Source organism: Podarcis liolepis, assembly GCF_965112155.1.
Source record: "Podarcis liolepis genome assembly, chromosome: 2".
NCBI classification, from domain to species: Eukaryota; Metazoa; Chordata; class Lepidosauria; order Squamata; family Lacertidae; genus Podarcis; species Podarcis liolepis.
Genome location: NC_139555.1, coordinates 104,933,427 through 104,955,846, shown reverse-complemented (window position 1 = coordinate 104,955,846; position 22,420 = coordinate 104,933,427). Strand labels below are relative to the sequence as shown.

The following is a 22,420-nucleotide window of genomic DNA, read 5'->3' as shown; positions in this document are numbered from 1 at the left end:
CATAGGGGCAAGACCTACTGAAGAAGAGTTGCTGCGCCCATTGGGCCAGACTCTTCCGTGCCAATCCTGTTGTTTTTTTTAAAAAAACTTATTTCATGTGATATACTGCTGGCAAGTTTCTTCATGCTTCCTCCAACGCTCTTGTGCTGGTCCCGAGGGTTAACCGTGTGGCAAGGTCCGAGTCCAGTCCGAGGGCGAGGGTGCGGTATGGAGGCTGTCCGTCAAAGCTTAAGCAGGGTCCAAGGCAGGGAGTCCGGTGAGGTCAGGAACTCTGGCAGAAGAGCAGGACAGGGTGCAGGCAGGAACAGGCTACCAACAATGTTGCTCCCGCAACCTGGGACTGGGGCTGGCTGGCTTTTATCTGCCCTGAGGCATAGGGCGGCCCCGGTCCACAGGTGACTCGCCTCTCCTGGCCTGGAGGCAAGCACTCCTCCTGCGGGAACTTACTTCCCTCCGCCTCTCTGCCCTGAGCCTCTGCAGCTCAGGAGAGGCTGGAGGGTTACCGGACCCAGAGGCAACCTCCTCTTCCCCTGACGGGGCTGAGAGTGGAGCACCTGCAGGCAATGGGTCCTCCATCCCCTCAGGGGCCAGAGCAGACTCAGGTGGTGCCTGCACCTGAGGATCCAGCACAGGTGAGGACCCTTCAGGCTGAAGCCCCAGCCCCGGCTCAGCTGGTTCTGGAGGCGGGGAATCCTGTGCAGGCTGGGATTCATCAGGTTCAGCCTCTGAGTCCGAATCCCAGGCCATCACAGCTCTCTCCTCTAGGTGTGTGGTGCTCCAGGGGACGCCCGCTGCTCCAGCAGCCCCTGCGGAGGGGCTGGTTGCCGTGACGAAGACGGCCGACGCCACTGCGGGGGCCTCAACTGCAACGGGGCCGTGGCCACGGCCGACAACGCGCTGGATCGAGCCCGCCATGCCGAAGGGGAGCTGCGCCGCGCTGTGGCTGACGTGGATGTCCTGCTGCGTCAGGTAAGCCATCAGAGGGGAGCCGCAGAGCTCAGTGTTATAGGCAAGGTAACCCATGAGAGCCTTTACATTTGCACACATTTTGTTTCATCGGAAAGACCAACAGCACGAAGGCCTGGACGTGGGTCTCAAGGCAGTAAACAGAGTTAGCTCTGGCTCTGTTCCTGGAATGCAATGCTCCCTGCATTCCCTAGGCTTCTGCTTCCCCCTGCTGGCTGACCAGGGGACCTGGTGTGTCCTTTGCAGGTGGCCGAGGCAAAGGCAAGGGCAGGTGAGGCGAAGCAGAGGGCACAGGCCGCGCTGGACAACGCCAATGCCACCAAAGCCCGGCTGGAGCGCTCCAACAAGGAACTGCGGGACCTCATTCAGCAAATCAAGGGGTTCCTGAATCGTAAGTGCAGGATATCGGGCTGCCCCCTACGCCAGTCCCTTATTTTATTTTGTTCGATGTCTTTCTCAAAAAGACAGCTCATGTAACATACAGTACATCACATGCCGTAAAATGCCACTTTTAAACAGCTCCCCCCCCCAAAAAAAGATTTATGGGAGCTATAGTTTGTTAAGGCTGCTGAGAGCTGCAAGCAGACCCCATTATTCACCCTCACAGATCAACAATTCCTAAAGTAGCTGGACAGTCGACCCCTCCTCACAAGGAGCTCTCGCAAAGAATAAACAAACAAGTGCCCCAAAAAATTCAGAAAGCAATCTTAATGTTGGAAATAATAAAACGAAAGCCAGTTACGTTCATGTTCCTGCCAAAAAGGGAAAGGCAAAATTCCATACAAAAAAGTTAAGAATGCCGCTGCACCTCCTTATGCAAGTTCCAGGCAGGGCCGTGGGGCAAGGCAGGTGGACATATTTATCCCTTTATGGTTCCAGCAGTGTGTGTGTGTGTGTGTGTGTGTGTGTGTGTGTGTGCGCGCGCAGTGGGGGGTATTCAGACAGGGATGAAAGAAAGCAGGGCAGAGGGGACATTTGCAGTGGGTCTTGCGAGAAGCAGGGGCTTGCCGTTCTACCCGTCTGTAGCGCTGACTGACCCATCCCTCACACAGTTGACGGAGCCGACCCTGACAGCATTGCTCTGGTGGCCTCCCGCGTGCTGGAACTCTCCATCCCAGCGTCCCCCGCACAGATCCACCACCTCGCTGAGGAGATCAAGGAGCGCGTCAGCAGCCTGGCCAACGTGGACGCCATCTTGGACCAAACGGCGGGAGACGTGCGTGTGGCAGGACAGCTGCTGCAAGACGCACGCCGCGCCAAGTGAGTGTGCGAGGGCCGGAGAAGATGTGTGATGGAGGCTGCTTCTGTCGGAGCCAGAGGAGAGGCCATGGGGACAGAACTGTGCTCCTTGCTCCTCCTCCCTTCATGAGCAGCAACTAGTTATTCAGCAAAGGGAAAGGAAGATGGGGGAGCGTAGGAGTTTGCTGGGCGGGACCAGCACCCTGTCAGGAGTCTCCACAGCTGCTGTTAAAACCTGAACTGATGGTGGGCTTATTATTAGGTTTGAACATGGGTTCAAATACCCCCTCCTCCATGAAGCTCACCATTGGGTCTTAGGCTGAGAGAAAATAACCTCCTTTGTTAGGTGTATTGTGAAGTTAAATGAGGAGAATTGTGAAGCACTGTGCATATCAGATACTGCTAGAAACATGGTGATGAGAGGCCCTTTCATATGGCTGTGTTACAGGAGCTGAACAGAGTACAAGGGTGGGGTGGTCACTGTTTGGGCTAGTTTGCCATCTAGGCTCAAATACAGAAGTGGTTTAGATGCAAGGAAGGCCAAATTCTCACTGATGTGGGGAAACATGGAGGCAGCTGTACAATTAGCCTTTCAAAAGCAGCCTAGTACAGTGGTACCTCGGGTTACATATGCTTCAGGTTACAGACGTTTCAGGTTACAGACTTTGCTAATCCAGAAATAGTACCTTGGGTTAAGAACTTTGCTTCAGGATGAGAACATAAATCGTGCAGCAGCAGCAAGAGGCCCCATTAGCTAAAGTGGTGCTTCAGGTTAAGAACAGTTTCAGGTTAAGAACGGACCTCCGGAATGAATTATGTTCTTAACCTGAGGTACCACTGTACAAAACAAATTAACTATGCAGAGCTAAAAACCGAACAGCAGGTCAAAATGGCAAAACTGACCAGAAAGCTCAGGAACCAAAAAGACCAAAACTTTAATAAAGAACGGGGAAAATTTACAATTTACTTGAGAGACCACTGTAAGCAGATGAAAACATTAGCAGGATTGTAATAATGTGATATAGAAATTACTATGGACAAAATGGAGAGATATAAAACTTGGATGATGAAATAATATACATTTGAAAAGGTTGATAATAGGATCCATGGAGGGGAAGGTGGGAAGTCTAGAGATACAGAGAAATCTCTAAATATGGATATGTACAGTGGTGCCTCGCAAGACGAAATTAATCCATTCCGCGAGTCTCTTCGTCTTGCGGTTTTTTCGTCTTGTGAAGCATGGCTATTAGCGGCTTAGCGGCTATTAACGGCTTAGCGGCTTTAAGAAAAAGGAAAAAAACTCGCAAGAACTCGCAAGACGTTTCGTCTTGCGAAGCAAGACCATAGGGAAATTCGTCTTGCGGAACAACTCAAAAAACGCAAAACCCTTTCGTCTAGCGAGTTTTTCGTCTTGCAGGGCACCACTGTATTTGGCAATGTTATAACTCTACACTTGTAAAATCAACTAAAAAATTATTTCAAAAATAAAAACCGAACAGTGGGGAACACAAATGGTCAGCACAAAAACGTTCAGGGAGAAGCTAAAGCAACCAGATTCGTTTTCAGGGCTCTCTTTCATCCAGAGAGAGGGCTTGGCACAGATCTCGGAGGAGGGGAGGGAAGTAAACTACACCTGTACACAGAGATCACACCTGGCGAATGACTGTTCTACTACTCCCATGGATTTGTCATCCTGGCTATCGCAGCAGTGGGGACGCTAGTGCACATAGCTCTGGGCTCACACTTGCCGCACGTTCTTCCCGTTTGCAGCGCTCGAGCAGAGAGCGTAAAGACTGCAGCCGAAGCAGTGAAGAAGGCTCTGGACGACGCCAAACGGGCTCAAAGCGCCGCCGAGAAAGCCATCCGCAACGCAGCCAGCGACATCTACAACACCGAGAATGTCGTGAATAGGGTAAGCCCCGTCGCTGTGCGCAGCCCTCCCCTGAAAGTGTACCAGAATCAAACATTGAGAAGGACTTGGAACATAATTAGGTAAAGGTAAAGGACCCCTGACAGTTAAGTCCAGTCGCGGATGACTCTGGGGTTGCGGCGCTCATCTCGCTTTACAGGCCAAGGGAGCCGGCGTTTGTCCGCAGGCAGTTTTTCCAAGTCATGACTAAAAACCATCAAAACCAGAGCAGCTCACAGAAACGCCGTTTACCTTCCCGCCAGAGCGGTACCTATTTATCTACGTGCACTGGTGTGCTTTCGAACTGCTAGGTTGGCAGGAGCAGGGACCGGGCAACAGGAGCTCACCCCGTCGCGGGGATTCGAACCGCCAACCTTCTGATTGGCAATCCCTAGGCTCTGTGGTTTAGACCACAGCACCACTCACGTGCCTTGGAACATAATTAGCTGCCCTTATACCCAGTCAGACCCTGGACAATTCAGTATCAGACGCTGCCATCTCACTGCTCACCCCTCATTCTGGATTGTTTATGAGCCAAGTTGAAAAGCACAGGTCCCAATGACCTACTTCCTATTTCTCTCCGTTCGGAGAACTGCCCTTTCATTCTTACTCTTTGCTTCCTGCAACTTAACCAATTCCTGATCCACAAGAGGACTTCTCCTCTTATTCCTTGACTGCCACGCTTACTGGGGAGTCTTTGGTGAGGTGCTTTGCTGAAAGCTTTTTGAAAAACCAAGTCCAAAGAAACAAGGTGAGTAGTACCCTGGATAGCTCCAAGAAGCAACAAGGCTGAGTGCTTGCCTGCAATTCCACTTCTCTAGAAAGCATGGGTCCGAGTGCTTTTTCCACTTGACCCACATTTTCTAGGCATGGAACCAAGCAGTTTTGCCTTTGCCCCACTGCTCCCCCCGCCCCCAAAAACCTGCTCTTTAGTGCTAAATCTGAACAAACAGCAATCCGCAAAAACCAACAACCCAGTTGTTTGTTCCAATCCAGTGCTAACAATTGGGTTTCCCTGGGGGGAAGCAGTGGCGCAAATGGAGATGTGGGTGAACCCTCAGCCTTAATTAGGCCTACAGCATCCTTGGAGCAGTTAGCCCCACCCCCGAGGAGAGGAGCCTTTACTTTTAAAGGGGAGGTGTCGATTTAATGAGTTGTGGATTCCATTGATACAGTAGAGGCCACGGTTCTGTTATGGCCTCTGAGCTGGAGCCCTCCGTGCTGCAAAATGGTAATGCCATTGTGGCGTTGGCACTGAGGGCACTTTGGCAGTAGAAGAGAAGAAGAGTTTGGATTTGATATCCCGCTTTATCGCTACCCTTGTAGCCTTATTGGAGTTCACCGATTGGGTCTGCGTTGCTCCGGGACAGGAGGAAGGAAGTCAAATGACATTGAGGTTGCTTCAAAGAAAGAGTTTATTCTGCTCTCCGGATAGCAGAAGGCACTTGCTTGGTCAGTCCATAGCAAGTCCAAAGAAATCAGAGATTACATGCAGTATATATATCCTCCAGGCACCCTCTCCCCCCTTCCCCAGGAATCCAACCACGTCAGCCTATGTACACAGGTTGACATCACATATGTTCTTGCTCTGGTATTCTTAACCATAAAAGGGTATTCCTTCCTGTACTTCTGACCATAAAAGGATCTTCCTCTTCCTAGTCTTATCTTGGAGGAAGAGGTCATCATCTCCGAGAACACACTCTGGCTCTGTTCCCGGACTTAGGTCTGTGCGTCTTTTGTGGTCAGGACATAAGATAAGGCACAGACGTGTCTTCTCTGTTCTACTGGTGCAGTCAGGGTCATCCCTGCTGTCACAAACTGCTAAAGGAGAGGGCTCTGAGCACAGCCGGGTTTTTGTTTATACATTGACAGAGCTCAAGTTAATGGATATTAGCTAAGGAAAAATAGGGATTTTGGTGCAGTTTCATACTGCCTGCACAGTCAGTTTTGGGTTTGGGAAACCCATTCCTTCACCCTATGGAGTCTCAAAGCAGCTAACCATCTCCTTTCCCTTCCTCCCCCACAACAAACACTCTGTGAGGTGAGTGGGGCTGAGAGACTTCAGAGAAGTGTGACTGGCCCAAGGTCACCCAGCAGCTGCATGTGGAGGAGCGGGGAAGCGAACCTGGTTCACCAGATTACGAGTCTACCGCTCTTAACCACTACACCACACTGGCTTGTGGAGGGGCACCAGAGGCTGGGTCAGGGGGCATCAGAGGCCGGTCCATGATGCCCTCTAAATCCCCTGAATCGTAACATCTCCTCAGTGAGGTCAGCTCTCTCGTGTAGGATGGGGAAGACCTTCCCACAATGGTGAGAGGCAGCAGACCTTCTCCAGCTTCTCATCTTGCCTCCCTTCTCCCTTCAGATCCAGCAGCAGACCGCAAGCGCCGAAGGTCAGCTGGCTGAAGCCATGGAGCGCGTGGGTCACCTCGACAAGCAGGTGGATGCGCTCAAGATGAAACGAGCCAACAACAGCCTGGCTGCCACGCGAGCTGAGGAGACAGCCAGCGCTGCCAGGGACCGAGCTGGCGAAGCCGAACAGGTACGTGAGGCTGGGCTTGAGAAGGTCCAGGAGCCTGGCCAAGATGGATAAGCAGCTGTCTCCTGGGTTAGGACTGAGAGGACAGGTGAAGGAAGCATCCTTGCTGCGTTGTGTACACACAGGGTGCGAATAGGTGGCTGCCTACGCAGCAGTGTAAGTTTGAGTTTCATTTTATTTTTATTTTGCAAAGTTTTCTCCCATGTTTCGTCATACAAGCGCCAGGCAGCTTGCAGTGAATAATACAAAACAAGTATTTCTTATGCAAATTGGAAATGCTTCACGTTCTTTAGCTGGTACTTCGTTTATCCTCTTTGCCTTGTTATTTTGGTGACGCTGCTGCCTACTCCATTTGTTTTTTCATTCGTTTGGCTCCAGGAATTCAGTCTTGCCAGTTTCATCCTAATGTCTTAAAAAGGTAAAGGGACCCCTGACCATTAGGTCCAGTCGTGACCGACTCTGTTTACTGGCCAAGGGAGCCGGCGTACAGCTTCTGGGTCATGTAGCCAGCATGACTAAGCCGCTTCTGGCAAACCAGAGCTGCACACGGAAACGCCGTTTACCTTCCCGCCAGAGCGGTACCTATTTATCTACTTGCACTTTGACATGCTTTCGAACTGATAGGTTGGCAGGAGCAGGGACTGGCCAATGGGAGCTCACCCCGTCACGGGGATTCGAACCTCCGACCTTCTGATATCTTATAGGTATAATAATAATAATAATAATAATAATAATAATAATGTCTTATTAGAAACTACCAAGTGTGCCCACAAACTCTCGTTGCTATAATACTGAGCTGCAGCACACAATTGAAATGTGTTTCCTCCAACGAGCCCAGCCTCACCCCCAGAATATCTTCTCCCCGCTTCACCTAACAGGGTTGTTAGGAGGGTAGCTAAGGCTGAGAGATGGTGACTAGCTGTCGGTTTCTCTGGGTGTTTGTGATTCCTGCTAAATTACTCAGAGGGTGAAATTGACTGACTGTTTGGAGGCAATCAGACAAATGAAGATGGCGTCAGAGATGCTCCTTCACCCAAATGCTCTGCCAACCACCGTGGCCAAGAGGCAGCTGTGCCTTAAGGGGGACGTCCGCCCACTTTTCGAGACTGTGGGCATGTTACGTAAAACAGGTGGAAAATAATCCTTATCTGTCAGAAAAGCATCAGAGGAGATTTTGCTGGTGTCTCTCCCGTCACTTCTATCTTTTGGTATATTGGCAGTTTGTTTATTTTGATTGTTAAGATATCAATTAAAAATTTTTTTTAAAAAAAAGAAGAAAAAATAAACAGTGGGATTCAACTCACCAGTCCCATCAGCGGAAGGCTTGTGCAACAAGGTTCTAGCTCCTCACCCCACCCCTCTAATTGGCTTGGGGGTCTGGGTGCTCGGAGAACCCCTGGAACAGCATGTGGGGCAGTGGGCGGCGGATCTTTCCACCTGACAAGCTGAAATGCTTGCCCTGATGGAACGATCACCTTAGTGCAACACTGATTGCCTCCCAAGGCTGTGTGGCTGGGCACCCGCTGAAGCCTCTGGCAGATAGAGCCAGGCTGATAGCCTCCTGTCTTCCTTCAGCCACCGGACCCTGTCAGTTTCACGTCTCTATGTGTTCCTTTGGAATCAGGAAGTTGGGAGGCACCTAAGAGGCCAACCCCAAACTCCAAGAACTAGGACTGACCACCCCTCAGTTCCTGTTTCGGATCCATCCATGCAGCCTAGCCCCATAAAGTGCCACAAGCCGAGGCATGGGACCTGGAGAGAAAATAGCTGATGATTCCAGGAATTACAAGAATTGGGAGGGGAGAGCATGGCACCCTGTTTCTTACAGTGGCCAACCAGATGTCACAAACAGGAGGCACAACCCTCGGGAGGTAGCGGAAAGCGACAACTCCACCATCACTGGCCGCTCTCCTCTATGATGGCATTCCTTCCTGGCCTCATTGACAAGATTTTAGAATTCTTAGTTCCTCAAGGCAGGGACTTGTCCCCTTGCGCCCTGAAAAGTACTATACACATTGATGTTGTTGTTGAATGAATGAATGAGTGAATGAAAATTGGACTCAGCAAGATGATTGGCATGAACAAAACTCATTGTGCTGGTCCTGGAGGCTAACCGAGAGTCGAGGTCCAAGTCCAGTCCGAGGTCGATGGTGCGGTATGGAGGCTGTCCGTCAAAGCTGCAGCTGGGTCCAAGGCGGGGAGTTGGGTGGGGTCAGGAACTCTGGCAGAAGAGCAGGGTGCAGGCAGGAACAGGCTACCAACAACATTGCTCCCGCACCCTGGGGCTGGGGCTGGCTGGCTTTTATCTGCCCCGAGGCACAGGGCAGCCCTGATCCTCTGGAGACTCGCCTCTCCTGGCCTGGAGGCGAGCACTCCTCCTACAGGAACTTACTTCCCTCCGCCTCTCTGCCCTGAGCCTCTGCAGCTCAGGAGAGTCTAGAAGGTTACTGGACCCAGAGGCAACCTCAGCTTCCTCTGATGGGGCTGAGAGTGGAGCACCTGCAGGCAATGGGTCCTCCATCACCTCAGGGGCCAGAGCAGACTCAGCTGGTGCCTGCACCTGAGGATCCAGCACAGGTGAGGACCCTTCAGGCTCAAGCCCCAGCCCCAGCTCAGCTGGTTCTGGAGGCGGGGAATCCTGTGCAGGTTCAACCTCTTGAGTCCAAATCCCAGACCATCACACTTATCCACTAAGTCAGGCATCAGCCTGTCCAGATATTGTTTGGACTCCAATACCCTATTAGCCCCAGTGAGCATGGCCAACAGTCAGGGGTGGTGGGGGTTGTAGCCTGACAACATCTGGAGGTCCACACAGGTCCCCACCCCACCCCTGCACTAAAGTCATTCCAGAGGAGGCCCATTTCCTGCCTTTTCTTCCTGCCATCTTCCTTGCAACGCTCCAGAGGTGGTGGGAAGCATAACGCTGCTGCACCGAGGCCTGCAGTTCCTGCTCACCGCTTGCCCCTTATTTCCCACTGCATCTCAGTTGCTGGACGGGACGCTGGGTGACCAGTACCGCACCATGAAGGACCTAGTGGAACGCAAGGCCCAGCACGTGGTCCGGGCCCGGCAGAAAGCAGAGCGCCTACGAGACGAGGCCAAGGGCCTGCTGCGCGACGCGCATGACAAGCTGCAAAGGCTGAGTGGTAAGTGCCCGGGAGAAAGGGGGAAATATATTCTCTGGGGTTGGGTTTCACACAATTCTGTGCCTTCTGGACTCTCAGTAAATAATAATACCCTGCCCATCTGGTTGGGTTTCCCCAGCCACTCTGGGCAGCTCCCAACATAATAATAATAATAATAATAATAATAATAATAATAATAATAATAATAATATGACAAAAGATCAAACATTCAAAGCTTCCCTAAACAGGGCTGCCTTCAGATGTCTTTTACAGATAGGATAGCTGCTTATTTCCTTGACATCTGGTGGGAGGGCATTCCACAGGGCGGGCGCCATTACCGAGAAGGCCCTCTGCCTGGTTCCTTGTAGCTTTGCTTCTCACAGTGAGGGAACCACCAGAAGGCCCTCAGCACTGGACCTCAGTGCCTGGGCAGAACAATGGGGATGGAGACGCTTCTTCAGGTATACTGGGCCAAGGCCACATGATCTAGTTTCATTTGGTTTGTAAGCCGCTTCCAAAATCTAGGTTTCCAAAGATTCTCTCCATCACCATCACACACAAATAGATTGGGGTGATGGAACCAGGGAAAGGAAGACCATAAATTTTGAGAGTGGGCAGGAGAAGGAGAGGGAGCTACATGAGATGCTGAAACTGCTCTTTGATTGTGGGAAGCCCTGCCCAGCCCTGCCTTTTGGTGTCTTCAGTTTGCTTATTTACTTATTTTATGTATGCATAAATTTCCATACTGCTAAACCAAGAAAGGGGCGGAGAGATCTTCTCAAAGCAGTGCGCATAAAATCAAAATTAAACACCTATAAAGACAAAGCTCGGAATAACATAAAACCGAGACACGTGGCAGAGCAGGTTTATGTAAATAAAAATGTTCTGAACTGGAATCTGAAAACTAAACACGGACGCTGCCTGCCTAATATACAGAGAATTCCATAATACAAGTGGAATTTCATCAGGCTGCCCATCTCTCTTGTTGCATTGTGGTGGATAGAACCGTAAAGAGCCATTTCCATTTAGAAAGCTGATAATCCCCCAAAGATCCGATTCTGTGACACAGGACACGCTTGGATAGAAAACCTGCGAACAGGCAGAACAGGCAGCAAGCCCTGGATGTTGCAGGAGAGAGGAGATATGGGAAAGCAGAAAGCAGAGGAGGACTGCTGAGGAAGAATGGGAGTCTAGACTCTTGTGGGAAGCGGGGCCCTTCCCGCAGAAGTAAGGTATTAGGGGGGGAAGGGCAGAGCTGTGGGCAATCTCCATGTCAGACCCAAGCAACCTGCGCAGGATTCAGCATCCTGGGAATCTCAGCACTGCGAGGGGACTTGGAATTGTTGCTTTTCTCTTCCTAAAACAGCAGGAGGTGCCCTGCCCTAGCTCATGCTACCTTCTTGGCGAATGCCAACCTCCGGCAAAGCTAGGCAGCTTGCCCGGGATCTATAGATCACGGCAGCCAAGCCTCAGACCCAGCACACACGCTCCTTAATCCACCCTCTCCATGGCTCTCTGGGCAGTTTGAGTTTCCAGTGGGGAGGCTGACACAAACATTCTTGATGGAGGGTGGTGGGCAAACCTCTTGCCCAAAGGGGCACGTGCCTCTACTGCGTCTGCAGGCCTCTACTCATTACGTCACCCTCTCTGCATAAAGGGTGAAATATACTCGGAGTCAAGAGTGGATTTCATGCCCTTTATTCAGCTCATAGTGATGAGGAGGAATGGAAGTTCCCCCAGAATGTCTGCCTTATATACATTATTTACACAATGGGCCCCACGTGATTGGCTAATTCCAGGATTCTCCTGCAGGCCAATCAGGTTGCGGATTCCTTTCCACCTGGAGCTGGATTGGGTGGCTCCTGTGGTCCAATCAGACTGCTGCATTCTGAATCCTATTGTTCTAGGACCAATCAGACTGCTGCATTCTGAATCCTATTGTTCTAGGACCAATCAGACTGCTGCATTCTGAATCCTATTTACTCAGTACATAACAAAGAGCTTCCACTTGCACAACAGAACTTTCTCTACCCTCCTGTCCCAAATCTGTTCTGGGGGTCTGGAGCGGATTTGCTGTTGGGGGAGGGAACAGACAAGGAGAGGCTGGCTGTGACCTCCTTGTCTGGAACTGCGACAGAGACACCAACGTGGAACTGTCCCTACAGAGGCAGGTTTCAGGGAGGGGACGGTTTTAGCAGCCCATCTTTCCCTTAACTTTCCTCCATTTTGTTGCTGCGGTTCTCTTCCTCCCTGTCCCTATTCAGCGCTGGAAGAAACGTATGAAGAAAACGAGAGGCTCCTGCAGGAGAAAGCAGCCCAACTGGACGGGCTTGAGGCCAAGATGAGGGTCATCTTGGGAGACATCAATCAGCAGATCCAAATCTACAACACCTGCCAGTGATGTGCCGTGGTTCTCTCTCTCTCTCTTCTCCCTTACCCACTCCCATTTTGTAAGTCCTATTCACTGCTGCCAGTCATGTGTTTGAATAAGTCTTGGCTACCCCTGCCTAGATCTAGCTTAGTGCCCGGAGCACCGCTTCCTGTGGCTCTCCCTTGCCACCATTGCTTGACTCTCACCCCAGCCTTCGTGGAAGCACAGCACTGCATATATCAAGGCTTCCTTAGGAAAATACCTTCCCTGCCAACATCTGGCACGTAAGGAAGCACTTAAGATGCCATAGCGGAATTTTCCCGTTCTGGTTTTCTGCTGGTCTCTTGCTCAGAGCAATAACAGAACAGGGGAAGGGTTGCTGCATTGCCGTGCCTGTGTGTGATCTGCCCCAACCAAGGTGGCTTACACCTGTGTGTGAATAAAGGCCCAAAGGCTATTGCTCTCTGTGCTGTGTTGTCTTATTCCTTCCTCTGCTCAAATCCTGGCTTGCCTTTCATAATTCACCCCAAAGTGTGTCTACACTTCTGTTTTGAACTGGAGCTGGGCCCTGGTGAAACTGATTTCGCATGACGTGAAATATATATAGCAGAGATGGGGAACCTGGGGCCCTCCAGTCATTATCAGACTACAGTTCCCATCATCCTATTTATACTCCGCCCATCTGGCTGGGTTTCCCCAGCTGCTTTGGGCGGCTTCCAACAAAATATCAAAAATACAATAAAACATCAGCGATTAAAAAATTCCCCAAACAGGGCTGCCTTAAGATGTCTTCTAAAAGTTAGATTACGGGATGCGGGTGGCACTGTGGGTTAAACCACAGAGAGCCTAGGACTTGCCAATCAGAAGGTCGATGGTTCGAATCCCCGCAACAGGGTGAGCTCCCGTTGCTCGGTCCTTCCTCCTGCCAACCTAGCAGTTTGAAAGCACGTCAAAGTGCAAGTAGATAAATAGGCACTGCTCCGGTGGGAAGGTAAACGGCATTTCCGTGCGCTGCTCTGGTTCGCCAGAAGCGGCTTAGTCATGCTGGCCACATGACCCAGAAGCTGTACGCCGGCTCCCTCGGCCAATAAAGCGAGATGAGCACCGCAACCCCAGAGTCGGTCACGACTGGACCTAATGGTCAGGGGTCCCTTTACCTTTTAAAAGTTAGATTTATTTCCTTGACATCTGATGGGAGGGCGTTCCACAGGGTGGGTGCCACTACTGAGAAGGCCCTCTGCCTGGTTCCCTCACTTCTCGCAGTTAGGGAACCTCCAGAAGGCCCTCGGCGCTGGACCTCAGTGTCCGGGCTGAACGATGGGGGTGGAGACGCTCCTTCAGGTATACTGGACCGAGGCCATTTAGGGCTTTAAAGGTCAGCACCAACACTTTGAATTGTGCTCGGAAACATACTGGAAGCTAATGTAGGTCTTTCAAGACCAGTGTTATGTGGTCTTGGCTGATTGGAGTTGGAATTCAACAGGTTCCTCATCCCTGCTCTAGGCCTTGGATTCCCAGATGTGGTCATCAATGATGCTTGCTGTGGCTACCGAATGAACACAGACGTGGGGTCAGACAAGTAGAAAAGAGGTGGAGCACAGTAGAAGAAAATATCAGTAGAAGAAAATAAAAGAGGCAAACCAGAGAATATTGAGAAGCAGAGGCAGCTAGTAAGCCTGATCTTTGTTAAAACTGTTGCAACAGGGCTCCCCCCACACGCAGGAGGCAGGAAGAGGACCCAGGACAAAGGTGTGCAAGCCCTTATATAGACTTTTGAACTGCCCACCCTGGAGCCCAAGACTGCCCCTCCATACATCATACATACATCACAGAAGGGGGGGTAGCCCAAGACCACCACCCCAATACATCATACGTACATCTGAGAAGGGGTGGACTACAACAGAAATCTGAGTGCGTTGTTTTTATCCTGTCTGCCAGGTTACCTTATTGGATTACCTGGGCATCCTGGCCACACTTTTGTTATGATAACTACTCAGTTCCTGAATCCAGCTCACTGGTCACAGGCTCACCCTATTCATATCTTAAATGTACCCTTGAGACAGGATTTGTGAGCAAAGAGACAATGGGAAGGCTCCCCATTTCCTTCGACCTTGCAGAGAAATATTTGAGGTAATTTGGGAGAGACAAAATGGTTTCAGGACTTTTTTATGTGGGGTTTCAGACATGTGGTTTATACATTATACACACACACACATATATAAATATATGTTAAAATTAAATATATGTTAAAATTCTTATAACAACAGTGTCACTCCCCCCCCCCCACAAAAGACACCCTCTAATTCTTTTGTCCAGCTCATGCAATGATTTAGCACAAACATAAAAGTTTTTAGTGTTACATTCTGTAATTATCTCCAGTCTAGGTGAAAAACAACCATAATAAACCCCTCATATATATATATATATAAATTGTTTTTAACAATTTTTAAAAAACCATATTGACAGTTTTTAGAGCTTCACCATACAAATGAGGTAATCTTTTTCTAGGCTGGATGCATCTGAGGAGAATAATGGAGCGGTGTAACTTGTCCACCGGACGTCTTGGACTACAGTTCCTGGCATTCCCTGCCAACATTGCCAAAGGCCAGGAATGATGGGAATTGTAGTCCACAATCCAGAGGTTGGGGGCAGCGAATGCGACTGCATTGAATTTAGGATTTCTCTATGAGTATGTGTACCTGTGACAGCACACAGTAGGCCACCAGTGCTGCGCTCCTAGAATAATCTTGTGCAAGGCTAATAGGGCAGGTCTGTCCTGTACTGCAATTTTGTGTTAAAATAGATTTGCTCTGTGGTGGCTGAAATGTCTTTGTTACCAAAGATGAATTGCCCTCAGTTACCTCTTCCGCCTTGACGTTTGCAATGTAAGCCACCCAGAGTGGCTGGGGAAACAGCCAGATGGGCAGAGTATAAATAATAAAATTATGCTGGTGATGATGTGTTAATCCATGACATTTGAGCCATTAGAATGGGTGAGGAATGGGTGGCTTGTAGATGCTTTTTTGACTCCTAACTTGCAGCCTTGACTGTGGGTTGTAGTTCATTCGCATCTGAAGGGCTACAGGTCACACATACACACTAGAACTTTGCTGCAGTTATCACCAACACTCACTAAAAAAGCTGTCTACCACAAAAAAACCCCCACAGAATCATAGAGGTGGAGGGAACCTCAAAGGTAACCCAGTTCTTTTTTTAAAAAATAATAAATTTTATTAGTATTTTCCACACAACAACACGAAAAATATCAAAAAATAACAATACACAAAACTCAACATTCAAAAAACAAAACAAATCCATATCTTACAAGTTAATAATATAAACATTAAAAAGAAAAACAAACTTTGACCCAGTTCAATACCCTGCCGATGCACAAAATCCACTACTACAACACCCTTGGGATATGTGGCCGGCCCAAATGGTGTTTTGAGTGATGGTGTTCATAATACTTCAGCTGTAATTTCATAATAGATGGAGCCATTCCATGTGTTCATTTCATTGACCCTCACATTGAAGGGCATAGAGAAGCCTGCCTAAAAGGAGCTTCATGTGTACATTGGGGGTTTGCAAAGAGCAACAACGCCTCCTTTGGAAAAAGGAAGTGGTACTACAAGACCATTACCATCCCATGCTGGTGTTATAGGCCCTAATTCAGCTGCTTATCCCTCTGCTACCGGATGTACAATGGCATAGTATGTGGAGCCAGTGTGGTGTAGTGGTTAAGAGCGGTAGTCTTGTAATCTGGGGAACCGGGTTCGCTTCCCCGCTCCTCCACATGCAGCTGCTGGGTGACCTTGGGCCAGTCACCCTTCTCTGAAGTCTCTCAGCCTCACTCACCTCACAGAGTGTTTCTTGTGGGGAAGGAAGGGAAAGGAGAATGTTAGCCGCTTGGAGACTCCTTAGGGTGGTGATAAATTGGGATATCAAATCCAAACTCTTCTTATGCAACAGTTCTGGTGCTCAGGTATTTAAATTTAAAGTTGTTGTTCATCACAGCTCTTCATCTCTCATGCTAAGGAGAAACTTAGGAATCTTTCGAGCTGCTGACTTAACACAGGTCAGATGACACGGTACAGAAGAAAATTTTTTTTTGAAAAGAATAGGAATGCTGTCAGTCACAGGGAGGATATATAACTAGTATGCATTGGCAGGCTGTCAGTAGTGTTGCTGTGGTGTCGGGCAAGGTTATCACCGGTTAATAATAAAATAATGCTTATGAGGGTAGTAATTAGCCCCAGCCAGCATGGCTGATGGTCAGGGATGATGATGGGTGATGTAGTTCAATGCCATGTTGACTATCCCTGGGCCTCTAATATTCAAGGAAAAACAGTCTCAAAGTCTCCCATGGCATTTTTGACAGAGTTTCGGTCTCAGTGTCACTTCTCAGGTTTCTTCATGGTTGACAGGGCATTGGTGCTAATGGTACAGTACCAGCTCATTTCAATCTCGTTGCCATAGTGCCAATGGCACATAATACCAGGACTGTCAGTGACTGGCATCTATTTGGTTGCCATGGCAGCACCGTGGTTGCTATGGTACCGATCTAGGTGTCAGCATCCTAGCTATTTTGCCACTGTCTTAGGAATGTAGAGACTCTTGTGATAGGAGCAGATGCAAGATCGCTAAACATGGGCTAGTTCTGTCTATAACCACCACCAGCTAATCTGTTGATCCCACGATCATGGTGATTTATAAAAGTAGGGCTTTTTTTTCACGCAAGTTATTAGGTAAACAGGAAAATGTGTACAGAAAGTGGTATTCATTTTACTGAGTACTAATTTTTTTACTGAGTACTAATTTTTCTCAAGTTTATTTAGGTAGCCAGTAACACAATTATCCTTAGACAAGATGTCTGAACATTTTCCTAAACTTTCTTCCTTTTTTCTAACAGGATGCAGTGAGCACACATACCTAGAATCAGTTTTTGCACCCAGCCAATTTAAAATGTACTAGAGACTATGCCTTGTTTGGAACCAAGAACGTTCACAATGCCTGGAAGAATTCCACATATAATGAAATAATTGGTGGAAGCAAAATGGGGCAGTGGGGGTAGAATTGACAGTGCAAAATGTGTGTATGTGAGGGGAAACTTGTTTTTTCAAATATTGCTTAGATAAAAAACCATTTATGAAGCCCAAAACTTTAGTCCATCTGCTGTGTATTATATACCAACATTTCCTTCCTCTTAGCTGCTGTGAGGTACTACATCATAATTGGCCATCTCTCTCTTTCGGTAATGTTTCTGACCACCACTGACAAACTGGCCTTTCAGCAATACTGTATGTGGCTACATGAAGATGTATGTACCCATTTAACTTCACACAAGGTAGATGAGGTGCAAATCCATGAGTATCTATAATAATTTTAACATGATGCAAATTACATAGGAAAACAATATTATTAGTGACAACTACAGGTGACTCTCAACTTATCCCCGGGTTACATTCCAGGGATAATGCATAAAGCCAAATCCATATATAGTCAAAACACACTAGGTTCAATTGCAGGTGGAATTGCTAGTCTATTTTCATGGACACCCATTCCCTTCACCAACTAGCAGCAGCAGCAGCAGCAGTAGTAGCAGCGGCAGCCACCGCTGCCAAATGCATAAAGCTGAATGTGTGCAGGTTAAATGTGTGCAAGTTGCAAGTTACCAGTACAGTGGTACCTCGGGTTACAGACGCTTCAGGTTAGACTCTGCTAACCCAGAAATAGTACCTCGGGTTAAGAACTTTCCTCAGGATGAGAACAGAAATTGCACAGTGGCAGCAGGGGGGCGGTGGGAGGCCCTATTAGCTAAAGTGGTACCTCAGGTTAAGAACAGTTTCAGGTTAAGAACGGACCTCCCAAACGAATTAAGTTCTTAACCTGAGGTACCACTGTACAGAGAAAAATATGCAAAAAGCTAGTACAGTCTAAAACGGTACATATGCTCAATAGGCTTACAGGCTATGTTTGTTACCTCAGCGGAAGTTTGTTTTTATTTCCAGCAAATAGGAACAGGCTGAAATATAGGGGAAATAATAATTATCCAAAGTGAGTACTATGCAACTACTGTATTGCTTAGTAATTGGGTGCAACAGATAGTGCGATGTCTCAGAACAAGAGATAGAGGCTGCCATTCAGAATATGCAACTGGGCAAATCTCCGGGACCAGATGGACTGACTTCCAGATACTACAAATCGCTGAAGGAATGGCTGACTCAACCACTAAGAGAAGTTTGTAATGAGATCCTTGAGGGAAAAAGGGCACCTGAATCGTGGAAAGAGGCATATATTTCACTCATACCAAAGTCAGAGACTGAAAAGACCCAACTCAAGAACTACCGCCCAATATCACTCCTTAATGTGGATTACAAAATTTTTGCAGACATTTTGGCAAAAAGATTTAAAAGAGTCTTGATGGAGAAGATCCATAAGGACCAAGCAGGTTTTCTCCCTAAAAGACACCTGGCAGACAATGTAAGGAATGTAATAGACATTCTGGAAAAGCTAGAGGTGAATATAAACACTAAAGCAGTATTGATTTTTGTGGACGCGGAGAAAGCCTTTGACAATATTTCTTGGAGTTTTATGAGGAAGAATCTTCATGGGATGGGGGTAGGCCAGGGTTTTGAGAATGGTATGGCTGCAATATATTCTGAACAAAAAGCTAAACTGATTGTAAACAATGTTGTGACTGAGGAACTTAAGATAGAAAAAGGAACACGACAGGGGTGCCCGATTTCCCCATTACTTTTTATTTCAGTTCTGGAGGTGTTGCTGAACATGATAAGAAATGACCAGCAGGTCAAAGGTGTGCAGGTCGGAGCTAAACATTATAAGTTAAGAGCGTTTGCAGATGACCTAGTATTGACTTTGCAAGAGCCAAACACTAGTACGAAAAAGGTTTTAGAAATAATACAACAGTTTGGCCAGGTAGCTGGATTTAAGTTGAACAAGCAAAAAACTAAAGTTTTAGGGAAAAACTTAACAGATATGGAAAAGGAGAAATTTCAAGAGGAAACAGGTTTGACTGTGGTAAAGAAGGTGAAATACCTAGGGGTTTACTTAACATCTAAGAATGTGAATTTGTATAAGGACAACTATGAAAAATGTTGGTCAGAAATTAAAAAAGATCTAGAAATATGGTCAAATTTGAAATTGTCAATGTTAGGCCGAATTGCAGTAATTAAAATGAATGTATTGCCTAGAATGTTATTTTTGTTTCAGACCTTGCAGATTCTTGACAAGATGGAATGTTTTAAGAGGTGGCACAAAGACATTTCGAAATTTGTCTGGCAGGGCAAAAAGCCCCGAATTAAATTTAAGATATTGACAGATGCTAAAGAAAGAGGGGGTTTTGCCCTGCCGGACCTAAAATTGTACTATGAGGCAGCAGCTTTTTGCTGGCTGAAAGAATGGATGCTCCTCGAGAACATGGACATCTTGGATCTGGAAGGTTTTAATAATGCTTTTGGTTGGCATGCATATCTTTGGTATGATAAAGTTAACAGTGCCTTTAAAAATCATATTGTTAGAAAAGCATTGTTTAATGTTTGGATAAGATATAAAGATCTATTGGAAAATAAAACCCCTAGATGGGTGTCACCAGTGGAGGCTAAAGCAGTGAAGAAACTCAATATGGAGGTCGGATGGCCGAAGTATTGGGAAATTTTAGAACAGGATGGAGATAAGTTCAAACTACAAAGTCAGGAGAAATTGAAGCATAAAGTAGAAAATTGGTTCCAATATCGTCAAATAATGGAATTTTTTAAACAGGACAGGAAAATCGGTTTCCAGGTGGAAAAATCAAAATTAGAAACCGAACTGTTAGAACCCAATACTAAGAATTTATCTAGAATGTACAACTTGCTGTTGAAATGGAACACACAGGATGAAACAGTTAAATCGGCTATGATTAAGTGGGCTCAGGATGTTGGACATAACATTATGTCAGCTGACTGGGAATGGTTATGGAACACCGGTATTAAATTTACGGCATGTAATGCCTTAAAGGAAAACATCATGAAAATGGTATACAGGTGGTACATGACCCCAGTCAAGCTGGCAAAAATCTATCATTTGCCCGATAATAAATGTTGGAAGTGTAAAGAGACTGAAGGTACCTTTTATCACCTTTGGTGGACATGCCCGAGGATTAAGGCCTTCTGGGAAATGATCTACAATGAAATGAAAAAGGTACTTAAATGTACCTTTCCTAAAAAACCAGAGGCCTTTCTCTTGGGCATTGTCGGCCAATTGGTGACAAAGAAAGATAGAACTTTTTTTATGTATGCCACAACAGCAGCAAGAATACTCATCGCAAAGTATTGGAAGACACAAGATTTACCCACTGTGGAAGAATGGCAGATGAAAGTGATGGACTATATGACACTGGCCGAGATGACAGGCAGAATCCGTGACCAACGAAAAGAGACGGTGGAAGAAGAGTGGAAAAAATTTAAAAGCTATCTTAAGGACTACTATAAACTTAATGAATGCTAAAATGTTGTGGTTTCCAGAAGCAAAAGGGTACAGGGATACAAGGTTAGACTATAAAAGAGGACTAAGATGATAGAGATTGGAAAGTAACAATTGGGAGTTGCTAGTTGAATTATGGACATTGGGATGCAGAGAGGGGGGGTATGGGGAAGTCCAGGAAAAGAGGTTTATGAAAATATGTTTGAAATTATACGTGTATGTTTGTCATTTTTAGTGTTTGTTTGTTTTTCTTAAAAATGCTGTAAAATCAATAAAAAATTTATAAAAAAAAAAAACAACAGATAGTGCGATGAGGATGAATTCAGACAACAAACTACTTTCCAGATACAAAGCTTCCCTGACCCCTTGTAAGTTGGGTCCACATGACACCCAAGTTCAGCACTATCTTATAATGGGGTTCACACACCCCCCTTCACTGCTAACCAGCCCTCCATATTAGCCTCCCATGCACAACACATCCTGCCTTTTATCAAGGGAAGGAGTGGGAACTGGCATTTGCTAGAGGCAAGAGAGGCTAAGGCTTTATCCTCAAGTGGAAATAAAGCTGCTTATCACTGTTAACATGTAAAACCTTGTCATCCAGGAACAGAGGTAAAGTACATGGTAGGCAGGTAAGGAGGCCCTAGCTCTATACTCAGGTAGTGTTGTTGTTGTTTAGTCGTGTCTGACTCTTCGTGACGCCATGGACCAGAGCACACCAGGCACTCCTGTCTTCCACTGGTCAAACTCAGGCTAGTAGCTTCGAGAACACTATCCAACCATCTCGTCCTCTGTCGTCCCCTTCTCCTTGTGCCCTCAATCTTTCCCAACATCAGGGTCTTTCCCAGGGAGTCTTCTCTTCTCATGAGGTGGCCAAAGTATTGGAGCCTCAGCTTTACGATCTGTCCTTCCAGTGAGCAGGTAGTGTAGCCAAATCCAGAAGAGGGCAAAGCTCCTGCACCTTTACTGCAGAGGGAATTTCAGCAGGTGTAGCTTATCATGCAAACTATATCCACTGAAATGCTTTCATCGGGGGGGGGGGGGGCTCTGTCCTCTCTTGCATCCGGCCACCCTGTCTCCAAGTAAGGTTGGGGAAAACTCCTGTCTGAATACTCCTGGAGAGTCACTGTAGACAATGTAGTTGGTGGTCTGATTCAGTGTTAAAACAGTTGCCTGTATTTACGGTAAATAGCTTTTTCTCCTTGTTTGATAGCTCTGAGACTTACAATAATATGATCCTCTTAATATTAAACATCATCATACCACACAGATGCTACATTTTCATCCATTTTTTTCTCCTACCTAGCCTTATTGTGTTAGAAATTAAGCTTTCGCCGATAACATCAAAATATGATCTGCAAGTCTCTTGAGAATATTTTTGCACGGATTGCATTTGTTAATGCTGTTTGTAAGTAATGTTGTCACTCACATAAATAAATTTTGCTCATGATGAAAGCACACACAGGCATTATCTGAAAATATATTATTGTAAATACACATGCATTTCCAGTGTCTTCTGTGCACAGAATAAAATTGGGATGCTTGTATCTGCAAGGAACCATATTAGTCCTAATAGGCAAAGCAGAGGGGTGTTGAGAAGCACTAGAGAGATTATTCAGTGTCTGTTAGCAGGCAAAATAATAATAATAATAATAATAATAATAATAATAATAATAATAATAATAATAATAATAATAATTTATTATTTATACCCCGTCCATCTGGCTGGACTTCCCCAGCCACTCTGGGCGGCTTCCAAAAGAATATTAAAATACTATAATACATCA

General features: G+C 47.0%; 1 protein-coding gene and 1 long non-coding RNA gene across 2 annotated transcripts in view; one reads left to right on the top strand and one right to left on the bottom strand.

Moving 5' to 3' along the window:
* The window catches only part of LAMB2 (laminin subunit beta 2), a 61,689-nt gene extending 49,070 nt beyond the window's left edge, over positions 1-12,619 (top strand). Inside the window, exons 27-33 of the mRNA XM_083491038.1 lie at positions 766-969; positions 1,213-1,357; positions 2,019-2,226; positions 3,976-4,117; positions 6,483-6,659; positions 9,643-9,802; positions 12,046-12,619. Coding sequence (XP_083347164.1) covers positions 766-969; positions 1,213-1,357; positions 2,019-2,226; positions 3,976-4,117; positions 6,483-6,659; positions 9,643-9,802; positions 12,046-12,182 — 1,173 coding nt within the window. The 3' untranslated portion in view covers positions 12,183-12,619. The remainder of the gene's footprint in view (positions 1-765; positions 970-1,212; positions 1,358-2,018; positions 2,227-3,975; positions 4,118-6,482; positions 6,660-9,642; positions 9,803-12,045) is intronic.
* LOC310702264 lies at positions 87-9,635 on the bottom strand. The gene is made up of 2 exons (XR_014523416.1): positions 9,340-9,635; positions 87-752 (listed from the first exon to the last, which is right to left on the bottom strand). It is a non-coding gene; the product is annotated as an uncharacterized lncRNA (long non-coding RNA).
* Positions 12,620-22,420: the final 9,801 nt, after the last annotated feature.